The sequence below is a fragment of the Mustela erminea genome, chromosome 4 (assembly GCF_009829155.1).
Source record: "Mustela erminea isolate mMusErm1 chromosome 4, mMusErm1.Pri, whole genome shotgun sequence".
NCBI classification, from domain to species: Eukaryota; Metazoa; Chordata; class Mammalia; order Carnivora; family Mustelidae; genus Mustela; species Mustela erminea.
In genome coordinates, this window is record NC_045617.1 from 89637061 (window position 1) to 89651066 (window position 14006).

Consider the following 14006-nt stretch of genomic DNA (forward strand, 5'->3'; position numbering starts at 1 on the left):
ACAGACGCTTAACAGACTGAGCCCCCAGGCACCCCAGGATTTTCTTCACTGAAGTACAGGCTGCTCCAGCTAAAAGGCAGGGAATCGTGTCCCTTTCCATAGGGAATTTGGGCTGAATTGTGGTGGCCCCTCTGAGATCTATGCTCACTGCCTTATCAGCCTCCCAGGGAGGAGGCAGATGGGTAGAAAGAGTCTCACAGAGTTTTCTGAGCCTGCCTTGAAAGTTAATAAAACCAGGCTGGTCTCCCCAGTTGCAAGGTGGTGGTCCCCGGGCTGTCATTTAGTCTGCTTCCCTCCTCCCCAGGAAAGACCACAGGATGCACCACCCCAGGCTCACCTGGAGCGGTTCTCTCTCTCCCGGGAGCCCTCACCTCTGCACTTGGGAGTATAGTGAGTGGTTGTGGAGCCTACAGCCAGGAGCTGGGCTCTCTGTCCCCTCTGGAGCTCCGAGGACACTGACTGAGCAGCCCTGAGGTCTTCCTGGGACTGAGCCCTGGCTCATTTCTCAGCACCCTGGTCCAGCCCTGTCGCCTTGCTAACATGTGTGTATTATTTTCGCAGGCCTCTGACCGGTGTCTTTTTTTTTTTTTTTTTTTAAACTGATTTTTATATATTTATTTGATGGAGAGATCACAAGTAGGCAGAGAGGCAGGCAGAGAGAGAAGAGGAAGCAGGCTCCCCGCAGAGCAGAGATCCCGATGTGGGACTCGATCCCAGGACCCTGAGATCATGACCTGAGCCGAAGGCAGAGGCTTAACCCACTGAGCCACCCAGGCACCCTGACCAGTGTCTTTAGGAGACTTCTCTCTCCTTTGTACTGAGAATGGATCTGTCCCCAGGCACAGAGGGTGGAACGAACTCCTGGTTCTTCCTGGCAGTTCTGGTCCAGCAACCCCCCTCCCGGCCCCATCCACCAAGCCCTTGGACTCCCCAGGGATCACCTTATCCAAGGATATTTTAATCTGCGGTCCATGGTTCCCTACCTAGACTTCTGTTTTGTTTATTTTTCTTTTTTTTAAAATTTTCCTGAAAAAATACGCAGATTTTGTGGGTCTGTACCTAATGTGAATTTCCTTTGAATATTGCTCACTCCCCTAGGAATCCGAAGGAGAATCACTAAAATTGGTTCCAAGGCTGCCATTTTCCAGAAGAGGAAACTGAGGACCCAGAGAAGGAAATTAAATTGGCCAAGATGGGATAAAGGTAGCCCTAGGACAAGATTTCAGGTCAGGCAGGCTCTCGGTGACTTCATTCCCCCCAGACGCTGGTGGGGTATTTACGGTGCCCTGGCCCTCTGAGGGGCACAGCTGTATCCTCTTGGGCACGAATGTCTGCCCTCTTCTCAGGCTTGCAGCCTAGCTTGGGGGTGCTGTTCTCAGTCATAGCACAGATGGGACTATCAGGGGTGTCACAGGCAGTGAGCTCTCAGTGCAAGTGTGTGGCTAAGGCAGAGGGGAGATCTGGCGAGGCAGGATATGAGCTCAGCCATTGGAATGGGAGCAGCTTGTCAGAAAGTGGTGCCGGGTCCCTGTTTGCAACCCCCAGCTACCTCCAACCTGCACACCTGCCATTTACAGCATCTCCTGAATCATCCTGGGCCTTGCCCTGCCTTTCCCTTTGGGCTTTGGGGGCTGGGGGCTGGGGTGGGTTTGGGAGAGGACTCTGGGGCCTGAGCCCTTTGTTCCTGTAGCTGCCTTTGAAGCACTTTGCAGCTTGAGTGCTGGGTCCTGGGAACGGTCCCATTCTATTCTTTCTTTGATGTAATTTTATAGTTAGTAAGTCTGCCTGGGAAGGGGTGGTGATTGGCTCTGGTCACTCTGCTTGTTAGCGGTTGTGTGGAGACTAGAACCTGGGTCTCCCCGTGCCGTGTTCCTTCGGCCTGATCACACGTGGCTGGGTGTTTAATTCATTGCTGCTTCCTTGAAGACATCACAGCCATGTAAAGGTTACCAAGGGTGAGAGATGTGTCCCAGGTACGGCCCTCCCAGCCCCAGCAGAAGATGGGCTGGTTCCAGGGACCAGCAGTGTGGCCACTGGCTCGGGAGCATCTTAAGCCTCATTTGCGGGCGTATTTGTCCCTCTGGCTTGGATGCCACGTGATGCTGGACACAGGGACCTGCTCCTGCCATCAGAGGTTGATCTTCCCCCTCTGGGGCCTCCCAGGAATGGGCAGGACAGGTTTGAGTTGTAGTTTTCATTTAAGGTAGACGAGCTGGCCTGCTAGATTTTGTTTCTGCCCTAATCTCTGGTTATTTTGTTCTGCTCCTCTAATCCGGATGTGGGAGCCTCTCCAGACATTTGCAGCTAGATCCCAGGATGGGAAGACTGTCCCGTTTTCCCTGGCTCTGGCTCTGCTCCCTCCTGTGCAGCTCAGAACAAGGACTGCGACGGTTTGCAGAGGGCTGTGGCGCTCCTGTCTGTGAACGTGGGGCCTTTCTTAGACCCTGGAGAGGCAGAGGGGGCTAGAAACTTTGTGCTCTGCCTCTGGGTCTCACAGTTTGCTGTGGTCGATTTTCTGGGACCCCCTGCATCCTTATGGTCTGGACTTATCGTCAGAGGGTCTGTACCGCATACAGTATCTTGCTGGTACATGCTGGTGGTAGAGAGGGACATGGCAGTTCCCAGATTCACAGACACCACTGGGGCGTTAGTGTTTCTGCTGACCTGGGTGGGTTGGTGAGGAGTGGGCTAGCTCAGCCTGCTGTTCATCCACTTGACTTATTCCTGCAGTGGTTGACATTAGTTCCTCAACCAAATGACATATGTGTGTGAGCCCTGGACCTTTGGGGTGTTTCAAGGGCAGGAGAAAGTTATGCCAGTTGAATCCCAGGAGGCTGAGGGTCTGTATGTACAGTGTGTGACCCCTTGGGGGAGGACTTGTGGTGCAGGGACCCTGGTACCCCTGGGGCCTCTTGCTCAGCGCCCTTAGAGTTTCTGGATGGAGAGTACTTGTGAGGAGGGCAGACCTCGTTTGGGTGGGGGCCGGGGAACTGTTGTGTTTCCTGGACGGCGCACGTTAGTGTGCCGCTTGGGTTGAGAGCTGCCTCTCCTGGTTTGTGTCCTGATGCCATTGCCCAGACAAGGCACAGGGTGTTGGCAAACCTCTTCCTTGGGGGTTTGTGTGCCTTGACGGGAGCCACCTCAGCCTGGGCCCTTGGGGCCACCCAGGAGTCAGAATGTCCCCCACGGGGACCCAGGCTCTGGAGCCAGAGATGGAGTCTTAGGTGTGGAGGAGTCGGCTACTTCTGTGTGGCTGGTTGGGCTTGGGGGTGGTCCCTCACATGGTCACACACTGCTGTGTGAAATGCCCCCATCAGGGCCAGCCGGCCAGCGTCTTGGTAGCTCAGCCTGGTCCTGAGGCATGTGTCCCAAAGATGGCATTTTCTTTAGGAAAAGGGAGAGCATGTAGATATAATCAGCTGGTCAGGTTTGTCAGGTTCTGGGCCTGCACAGGTCCTGGGGTGTTTTTCCTCAAGCAGGAGGACCAGCCCCCACTGTGAGACAGGTAGTTAAGTGGCCCATATGGATGCTTGGACCAGAGTAGCTGAAATTACTTCAGAGCAGAAAAACTTCCTGCAGCTTTCTGCTCTCCATAAAATCATGTTTACACATGTGTGTGCATACATGCACACGTAGACACACATGGGTCTACTGGGCTCGGAGCCCAGAGAGCAGCAAGGAGGGCGGGCGGCGGACCAGCCGCTTATGGGGGGGTGGGGAGTGGAGTTGGTCCGCTGCCCGCACAGCCTCGCTCTGGGCTCTGGGGCCAAGGCGCAGGCAGAGTGTCTGCATATAGATGGCTGTTGGGGGAGCTGAGGAAATAGCTCGGAAAATGCCCTTATTGGGTATTCACAGCTCCAGCTTTGTTGAGGTTGGCGCCCGGTGTGGGGGCAGATGGCTCTGGCTGCCTGCTGTTGCAGGGGGACTGCTTGAACCCTGTGTGCCCGGCAGGGCAGCCTCGGACCCTCCGTGTCCTCCGTGCTGTGCTGTGCTGGGGGCTCTGTCTCTGTGAACCCACTCAGCCTCAGGGCAGGGGGTGGGGTCCCCATTGTACGGGGAGGGCAGGGACGCAGAGCGGCCAGGCCAGCCTCCTGCTCTGGAGGGGCCTGGGTGTAGGAGGCACCATGCACGGTGTGGTCAGACTGTGAATGAGGGGGCGGCTTTGGGAAGCCCAGGACCAGTGTGCCACCAGAGAAGGCCGTGCCCAGACCTTAGCCCTGGGGGATATCGTCGAGTCATCGGTGGTGCAGGGTCAGGAATGTGCTGGTGACTGCACCACCTTGGGGCAGGTACCACCTCAGTGCCCAGAAAACTTCTGTCTCTCTGTCATTGCTGCCCTCCACATCTTGTCATTGGGACCGGCCGAAGCTTCTGAGGAGGTCCTCACTGCTCAACTCCTCCTTTCCTGGAGTCTGGAATTTCTGCGAGGGACTCTCCCATCTGCCCCTGAACCTTCTGCCTGTTCCCGCCAAGCTACACAACAGAGTGAGCTCTCTGGCAAGCCCTACACACCAGAAAGGCCTCTGGTCACCTTCTTGGCCAATGTGGGGCCACGGCCCTGGGCCAGCCTCCCGATGGTGGCTTGGAGCAGGGGCTGGGGGCTTGGAGAAGGCCTGGTGGCTGTTCTCCCTGCCTTTTATAACATCTGAAGTCTACCCCAGCCAAGCACTAACTAGGACCTGCTGTGAGCTGACGTCAGGACAGAGGGCCCCGCAGGGCCAGCTTTGATGTTTCCCAGGCCCTGTCGTGGGGGCGCAGGAGGCTCTGAGCGGCAGTCTGGGAATGCAGCATCTCTCACCACACAGCCCCAGAGCAGTGCTTGCCCCAGGAGGGGATGCCGGAGGCTGAGCTGGGGTCCCTCTGAGTCACACCATCTCTTCTTCCAGCTCCGATTTCTGTGGCCCGTGGTCTGTGGTTCCTGCAAGCCCACAGCCCCTTTCCCTGCCTCCCACCCTGACCTGATCATTCCCCTCAGACTTCTCTGTTGCAGAGGCTCCTCCCCATCTGGGTCTGGGAGTGGTCCTCCGCCTCTGGAGGGGGAGTTTCCTAACGTTCTTAAAAACGAGGGTCATTGGGCAAGACCCGTGCCGGTGGAGATAGGAACGGTAGCTGCCGTTCACTGGGTCAGCTTTGTCCGAGTGTCTTGACACGAGTTTCTGTGTGTGTGACTCATGACGAGCTCACAAGAGAGGCCGAGGGAGCCAAGGCAGAGACCATCTGCCTGCCTTGCCCAAGGTCACACACCGAGCATGGGGGCAGGGGTTAGGCCCAAGCTGTGATTCCACAGGCCTAACTAAGGTTTCTCTGCACAGGTGAGCCTCTGGGCTCCCTGGGTCTGGGGAAGCTGAGCGGGGAAGTGGGGTGGTTCACCTACTCTCTGACGGCAGATGATCTCTCTGGCTTTTCACAAGTGTCCTGGAGTTCAGGGTCAAGGCCCCCCAAAATTCGGTGAGTCCCATTTGCAGGGGACCACTGGGGCATCAGCCTGAGTCTGCCCATGTGCCTCATGAGAGGTAGTCGGGCGGTGTGCCAGACGCCTCCACATTCTCCAGCTCTTGCCCCACACTCCCTTAAGGTGACCTCAGTCAGACAGTGAGCTGAGCACCTTTGTGTGTCTGGTGTTGTCGGTAGGAGGTCTGCCTCTCTCCCTGGCCACGGGGACTGAGCCCCATTGTGGGATCAGCCATTTCCAGGTTGGTTTTGAGTTCGTGGGCGGAGCTGGGAAGAGCATGGGGCTAGGAGTTGGCTTCCTTGGGTCACGGTCAGATGAGCTGTTTGATTCTGGGCAGATCCCTTCATTTTCCGAGGACCTTAGTTTACCTATCTGCTCGACAAAGGGGTTGTGCTGAGTTGCTCTGCGGGGGCAGGGGCAGGGTCCCATTCCTGTGTGGTGACTGGAAGTGAGTGGGGTGTTTGGGATGTCATGGTTACTGGGGGTGTGCTTGGCAGCGCCCCGAGGACAGGTTTGTTAACTTGCACAGTGGGTGAGATAGCCCAGCAATGCTCCCACCCAAAGAGCAGTGCCCCGCTGAGTAGAGATGGAGGTGGCTCTGGGCCCCTTTTGGCTCCATGACTGTCTTGCGGGCTAGCAACTCTGAGAATGTTGGGAGATGGACCGACACAATGGGCAGCCCCTCATCTGGACCTTACTCTGACAGAGCCTGCACTTGTCTTGCTGTTGACTTTATGGAGAGACTGGTTCTTAGGCCCTAAAGAACCAAACTTCACTGTCAGGGGCTTGGAACAGCCGTGATTAGCCTCTGTAGGTTTGGAAGGGCAGAGCAAGACCTCCTCAGTCTCCTCTTGCCCTTACCATCCCGCTTTGGTCAGAGGCAGAGCCTGCTTCTTCCCGTAGCAGCCCCAGGAGGCCTATTTCTTCTTCCTGGAGGGGCTGCAAGTCCTCTTCTGTGCCATCACCCACCTCTGGCAGGCAGGCCGGTGTTCCTAGCCCAGCAGCTCAGGGCCTCTGCAGGACGCCCACGTGGGCCCGGAACAAAGCCCGGTGTGTTACTTCTGCTGTCACCATGCCACCTGCCCAGCCCTGCCCTCCGCCTCCTCAGCCCATCTGCCGCTCAATACAGGTTTCTCACTTCCCCTTTGTTCCCACTGGCTATGGTTCCACCCCCGGTTGCAGGCGCCCCCCCTTCTCTGTAGTTGCCCCTTGGCCCCAGCCAGAGCCAAACTGTTCTGGTGCAGGAGAGGGGAATGCTCACCTCTCAACTTCACCCAGAAAAGCCATATCTTGGCCAGACATATTCTTAGGGATAGAGGGTAGGACGTGGGGGGCAGTGTTGGCCTGCCTTTGGAAACAGCCCCAAATCTAGAGAATACTGGCTTCTCCTGTGATGGGGTGGCTTTCCCCAGAGAAGTCCTTGGGAGATGCTGGGCTGCAAGGTATCTGTGGGTAGACCCTTAGCGGGGCTGTGAGTGTGAATAATCCTTCCAAGATGCTCTGCGCTCGGCATCCTGGTTTCTGAAGATTGATGGGGAGGGCCACCTGCTAACGTCCTCTGCTCCTCAGCCCAGCATCAGGACCCACAGGTCAGAAACTTCCTTTGGGGAGCCTCCCTGGTGTCCCTGCCCCTTCCCCACCCTTGGAACACCGTCTTTTCTGTGCACTGCCTGCCTGCACTGTTCAGTGGGCACACACCCACAGTGTTCTGTGTAACTGCTCTGTGCCCCCTGCCAACTGGTGTGCACTGTGTCTTTGTGTCCTCCAGGGCGGCCAGCACAGTTTCAGAGTTTCTCAGTGGACACTTGGCACTTGTGGGCTCCGGATCCTTCTCTCCCACACTTCCCGGACACCTCCTGTGTGTGGAGCCCCTTTCCTCCTGTGCACGGGGTGGCGGGTGAACTGCGTGAGGACGGTGGCTCTACCTCTTCCTGACGGTGCCTCTCCCCTGTCCCCATCTGCAGGTGCCCAGGCAGCCCTTGTCTTCATCAAGGAGCCATCCTCCCAGGATGCACTGCAGGGGCGCCGGGCGCTGCTCCGCTGTGAGGTCGAGGCCCCAGGCCCGGTGCATGTGTACTGGCTGCTGGATGGGGCCCCCGTCCGGGACACCGAGAGGCGTTTCGCCCAGGGCAGCAGCCTAAGCTTTGCTGCTGTGGATCGGCTGCAGGACTCTGGAGCCTTCCAGTGCGTGGCGCGGGACAACACCACGGGAGAGGAGGTCCGCAGTGCCAACGCCTCCTTCAACATCAAATGTGAGAGCTGGGAGGCTGTGCTCGCTCACTGCAAGCCCTCTGTTACTGAACCCTGTGGGACCCCTCCTTTCCCTCAGCTTCTCTCATTTCCAATTGAATGCATTTGCAGTCTGTTCTTTCTGTGTGTGGGGGGAAGAGAAGTCCCCCCCCCCCCATAAGATTTTCTTTCCCCTTCAAGTAGAGGACCCTTGGCCTGCTGCATGCTTTAGCAGATGGCAAGGGCAGTGTGGCAGCGTGGCCAAGCGTCAGGGTTGACCCGCCACAGACAGAGCAGACGCTCTGTTTCTGGCCCCCCAAACCCACCCCCTGTGTATAGCCCCGGCCTCAGCTCTGCAGAGCTTCCCTGCACTGTCTCTTGGCTCCAGAACCTGCAGGCCGTGTCCTTTGCTGCTTTTCCTTCCCCTCTGTCCTCCCCTTCCTCCTTGCCCCCTGCTCTGCTCTGCTCCTCAGCAACTGTGGCCTCTGCCGCAGGGATTGAGACCGGCCCTGTGGTTCTGAAGCACCCAGCCTCAGAAGCCGAGATCCAGCCTCAGACCCAGGTTACACTGCGCTGTCACATTGATGGGCACCCTCGGTAAGGAGCTGAGTTGGAGGGTGGGAATGGAGAGAGTCATTCTAGGCAAGTAGGGACTAGACAAGTCCCAAAACCTGGACTCTCTTCAGAGGTACCTCGCTTCATTCTGTAACCACCCCTGTCCAGAGGCTGCTCCAGGCTATCCTTCAGTGACCGGAGGAGGGGCAGCCTCGTGCTGCGGAATGATCCTGAATTCTGGATGCTGAGAGTTGTAGCAGCTCAGCCTGATGATGCCCCTGAATTGTGTGTTTCTGTGCAAGTCACATCCCCTCCCAAGCCCCATTAGTAAACTGAGGGGTCTAGCCTGACCCATTTGTAAACTGAGGGGTCTAGCCCTGACCCTCCGATTCTGTACCCTGTGTGCTGGCCACCTGAGTACCCTGTGCCTCCCTGCTGCTGATGCTCTCGGCATTGCAGGCCCACCTATCAGTGGTTCCGAGATGGGAACCCCCTCTCCGATGGCCAGAGCAATCACACGGTCAGCAGCAAGGAGCGAAACCTGACCCTCCGGCCAGCCAGCCCGGAGCACAGTGGCCTCTACTCCTGCTGTGCCCAAAATGCCTTTGGGCAGACCTGCAGCAGCCAGAACTTCACCTTGAGCATTGCTGGTGAGCCCGGGGTGGGGATGAAATTGCAGCAGGGATGGGAAGGGCCTCCCCATGCTGCCTGCTCACATACCTGTGCTTCTCCCTCCCCAGATGAGAGCTTTGCTAGGGTAGTGCTGGCGCCTCAGGACATTGTGGTGGCAAGGAATGAGGAGGCCATGTTCCACTGTCAGTTCTCAGCCCAGCCACCCCCGAGCCTGCAGTGGGTCTTTGAAGATGAGACTCCCATCACTAACCGCAGCCGGTAAGGCATCTGGCAAGGGGTGTGCCAAGTACAGTGGTATGGGTCGTGTATTGATTGCCCAGGTGCATTCTCTAAATGCATGGGATCAGTATTGCAGACATCCTAGGGCTGTACATGTATCACTTCAAGTTTCCAGCAGATGGCAGTAGAATGTCTTACTGTTACGGAATGAGTTCCACAAAGGGAAGCCTCCAGGAAGGGCATCTTTTTCCAGTTCACACAAAGGCACTGTATGAGCTAGTGGTGGCTCTGTTCTCTTCCCACTCCCCTCCTGCCTGTGTGGGTCTTCTGGGATGGGGAGTAGCGATTCAGTCTGGAGGGACACAGGGGACCTGGTGACCGTAGTTGGGATGGATGGTAAGGTTACCTTACACATATGCATACATACACACACTTACACTTTTTGGAGGAAGCAAACACTTCCAGAGGGTTCTGGGGGGTGCTAGCTCCTTTATCGGGACTCTTGTCCTTCCCTGGGCCGTATGAGAGCAGAGGGCATGTTGGTGGTACCAAGCATGTCCTTGATCCTTGGCGGTGTCGCTGTGTAGGCTAGGGGCTTGGATCCCACTGGGCTTCAGCCCTGAAGATATATATCATCAGTAGTTTGTCTGGTGTGGCCAATGGGCTTCTGGCTGCTGGGGCTGGGGCCTTACTGGCAGGCTGGCCTTAACCCTGTGGGAAGTGGCCCTCTGTCTCCACAGTTGCACGCGTTGCTGGCTCACTGACTCTCACTGACACTGTGGCTCTCCCCATTGTCCCAAAAGCTGAGTCTCCTGTAGGTGGAACACACCTGTGCGCACTCATGAATGAGTACACGTGCACACACATACTAATGTGGCATGTGGACTTCCTTCTCTCTGTCCTGTTCCTGGCCGATTCCTTCCAGTACCTCTGACCTTTGCAGCATGGGGTTCCATCTACTTCCCTTCCAGAAGGAGGCCTGTGGGCCTCTTCTTCCAAATAGCAGTCTCTCCTTTTCGCAGCCCCCCGCACCTCCGCAGAGCCACTGTGTTTGCCAATGGGTCCCTGCTGCTGACCCAGGTCCGGCCGCGCAACGCAGGGGTCTACCGCTGCATAGGCCACGGGCAGAGGGGCCCTCCCGTCATCCTTGAGGCCACACTTCACCTGGCAGGTGGGTCCCTGGGTCTGGGGTGCTGAAGCGGGGGCTGCCTTCCACACTGTGGGCACGTGGAGAGTTAGGCTCCTGATTCCACTCAGAAAGCAGCTTGGAGAACAAAGAGAGGAAGAGGATGCTGGGTCCAGGAAGAGGAGAGGCAGTGTTCCAGGGGTTTGTGTTACCAAGGGCCGGAGCTTGCTGTGGGAGAGTGTGAGGTACCAAGACCCACGGTAATCGGGTGGTTTGCCTCCTGCTCCCCTCCCTGCAGAGATTGAAGACATGCTGCCATTTGAGCCACGGGTGTTCACAGCTGGCCGTGTGGAGCGCGTGGCCTGCTTGCCCCCCCAGGGCCTGCCGGAGCCCCGTGTGTGGTGGGAGCATGCGGGAGTCCGGCTGCCCACCCACGGCAGAGTCTTCCAGAAGGGCCATGACCTGGTGTTTGCTGGAACCATCGAGAGTGACGCTGGTGTCTACACTTGCCATGCAGCCAACCTGGCCGGTCAGCGGCGACAGGATGTCAACATCACTGTAGCCAGTGAGCACCTTGGCCCCGTGGGATGAGGCGAGGTTGGGGGGGAGCCCGGGTGCCTCGACGAGGCCTTGGTCTCTGGGGGCCGTGTGCAAAGCCTTCCCGGATGCTCACCTGATGCCCCCTCAGCTCTGTGTTCTGCACGCTTGGGACTCAGTCAGCTGTTGGAAGGTGATGTTGGGGTTGACCCCGAAAAGCCAGGCACAGAAGTTGAGGTGATAGCCCACATGGAAAAACAGTTCTTTGACGGCAGAGCAAGGGCGAGGGCCTGGGATTCCAGAGACCCAGGTCCCACTCTTTCTCCTGCGCATGGAGGGACAAGGTGTGGCAAGCTCCCGTTTTGCCAGGGGTCAGTCTCCTCATCCATAAAATGGAGCTCCTGACCCAGTACTTACCCTACAGGGTGGTCAGAAAGATCAGATATGCTTACAGTCTGCTGGGAGGTCAGCTGGTGGTTGGCTGTTCCCTGACAGCCTCATTCAGATGTCTCGTGGTTGATGGAGATTGCATCTGCTGGGGTGCCTCAGGTGTTGTCCTCCTTACCCCCCGTCGTGGCTGCTACAGCAGGCCTGGGGCCTCCTCAGCCAGGACTGGAAGTCGCAAGGCTTCTCAAGGCAGCCGCTCAGCAGCTGCCCAGCATGACTTCCACTCGTTCTGTGTTGGGCCAGGCCAGTCGCGGGCCCCCCAGACTTGAGGCACGAGAGAAGTAGACTGTCTCTTGATGGGGAAAGTGACAGCAACACGAGTGCAGAGGAACAAGGGACGGGAGAGCTGTGCACGACCATCTTTGCAAACAATCTGCCACCCCAGGTCAGACAGGAAGTCCTTGTAGGGTTTTGAGTCGGAGAGTGACATTCTCGAAAGATCACTCCCCACGGTTCTGAGAAGACCAGAACATTAGGTGCAGGAGTCTGGATGGGGAGCCCAGTTAGTAGATGACTGTAATTCTCCGGGGCAAGTGTTGGAGGGCCTGGAACAGAGCGGTAGTTGTGGAGATGAGAGTGGTGGTCAGACTCAGGATTTTGGGGAGCTCAAGGAGATGGGGTTTGTGTAATGGATGTGATGGGAAGGGCTACACAGAGGGAAGTCAGGGGTACGTTTGGGCTCTTGCCATTGGCTCTATAGGGGCGGTATTTACTGAGATGGGAAAAGCTGGGATAAACAGGTTCCAGGGGAAGTCAGTTCTCTTTCATACACATAAAGCTCAAGAGGCCTGTTGGATATCCAGTCGGAGATGCCAGTAGGCAGTTGGGCTTGCCAGTCTGAAGCTCATGGCGGGGAGGTCAGGAGACAGGGTGTAGGTTTGGGAGTCACGCATTCCTATGGCGTGGAAGGCCACGGACTGGCTGAGATAATTCAGGGAATGAGGTTGGCTAAACCAGAGCAGGGATCTGAGGACCGAGCCTTGGGGTGTTTCAGTGCAAGGGTTTGCGGGGCACATGACCGGGGATTGGAATCCTATCTATTAGGTATTAGCACATCACCATTACTATAAATCTCTGTCTTCTCAGCTGTAAAATGGGTATAGGAATATACACGTATGGGGTTTATTGTGACCGCTAACTAAGATCATATTCCAAAGGTTGTCCTCACTAAGGGGTTGTTGTTGCACCTTTTGGGGGAGCAGACAGGAGCTTCTGAACTCGGTCGGGTATGGGGTTGGAATTTCGAGGGATTGGATCCTTTGGTCTTGCAGATGTGTTCCTCCATCTTCTCTTCCCTCCCTGTCCCTCTAGCTGTGCCCACGTGGCTGAGGAAGCCCCAGGACAGCCAGCTGGAGGAGGGCAAGCCAGGCTACTTGCATTGCCTGACCCAGGCCACCCCCAAACCCACAGTCATCTGGTACAGAAACCAGATGCTCATCTCAGAGGTGAGAGTGAGGCTGACTCCTGGAGGGGGCCAGAATCCCCTTCTGGGGCTCTCCTCTGGGATCGGCTCCCCTTTCCCTCCTTCCCCTGAAGATGCTGGTGGGGCTGAGACCTCCCATGGTCCCATAATGTGTGCCACAGGACTCGCGGTTCGAAGTCTCCAAGAATGGGACCTTGCGTATCAACAGTGTGGAAGTGTATGATGGCACATGGTACCGCTGTGTGAGCAGCACCCCAGCCGGCAGCATTGAGGCCCAGGCCCGTGTCCAAGTGCTGGGTGAGTGCCCGAGCAAGCGTGGGGAGAGCAAAGGGGAAGGAGCAGCAGGGGACCCCGATCTTCAGGCCTGCCCCAGCTGAGGCCAACTGAGCTGCCTTGCTTCCTCCTCTTGGTGCTCACCTACCCTCCCTCTGCTAAAACAGAAAAGCTCAAATTCACACCACCGCCCCGGCCGCAGCAGTGCATGGAGTTTGACAAGGAGGCCACGGTACCCTGCTCAGCCACAGGCCGAGAAAAGCCCACTATTAAGTGGATTCGGGCAGGTGGGTACCGGGGGTGCATGGAGTGGGGGCAGGTAGCACAATCCACTGGTCAGATGTGTGCGTGTCTGAGAACCAGCGGAGGAGGGCCCAGCCCCATGCCAGGAACTGTGGGAAAGACAAGGAGTGTGGGGCCGACCTACAGTCCAGGTAGGAAGAAAGGAGCCAGACACCAGGGAGGTCAGGTTATGGCATTAGAGGTCACAGACAATGACTGAGGCTGCAAGTGACTGGCTTGATCCCAGATGGCGCTGTGAAGTCCTCCCTCTCCCTTCAAAATAGTCATATTTAGACAGAAAGGTCATGCGGGCTCCTTTAGAAAGTTTGTGGGGCGGGAGCAACTAGTGCGCTCAGTCGGTAGAGCATGGGACTCTTGATCTTGGGGTTGTGAATTTGAGTCCTGTGTTGGGAGTAGAATTGACTTAGAATTCAAACCTTCAGGGGCACCTGGGTAGCTCAGTTGGTCGGACGTCCAACTCTTGGTCTCAGCTTGTGTCATGATCTTGGGGTCGTGTTATCAGGCTCTGAGCTGGTTGTGGAGCCTGCTTGGGATTCTCTCTCCCGCTTTCCCTCACCCCCTGCTTGGCATGTACACTCTTTCACTCTCTTAAAAAAGAAAAAGAAAGAAAAGGGGGAAAAAAAACCTTAAAAAAAAAAAACTAAGAAAATTTGTGGGGAGAATGCATAATCCTGCTATCCCATCATTTTTGGGTTTGTGCCCTCTTCTTTTTCTATGTATATCTTTCTTTTTGCACATAGCAATTTTATTGAACATGTAATTTTCACTTATTAAACTTACATTGAGTAAGTCATGCTTACTATAGAAAA

At 56.5% G+C, this 14006-nt stretch overlaps 1 protein-coding gene across 3 annotated transcripts in view; it reads left to right on the top strand.

Annotated features, from left to right (window-relative positions):
• PTK7 (protein tyrosine kinase 7 (inactive)) overlaps positions 1-14006 on the top strand; it is a 64814-nt gene that overhangs the window by 32510 nt on the left and 18298 nt on the right. For 2 of the 3 annotated variants that reach the window (XM_032340033.1, XM_032340032.1), the window contains exons 2-10: positions 7417-7704; positions 8176-8278; positions 8696-8886; positions 8977-9127; positions 10111-10259; positions 10513-10779; positions 12510-12643; positions 12783-12918; positions 13062-13181. In XM_032340033.1, the coding sequence (XP_032195924.1) occupies positions 7417-7704; positions 8176-8278; positions 8696-8886; positions 8977-9127; positions 10111-10259; positions 10513-10779; positions 12510-12643; positions 12783-12918; positions 13062-13181 (1539 nt within the window). Of the gene's footprint in view, positions 1-1098; positions 1204-7416; positions 7705-8175; positions 8279-8695; positions 8887-8976; positions 9128-10110; positions 10260-10512; positions 10780-12509; positions 12644-12782; positions 12919-13061; positions 13182-14006 lie in introns of all 3 variants that reach the window. The other variant, XM_032340031.1, reaches the window with a different exon arrangement.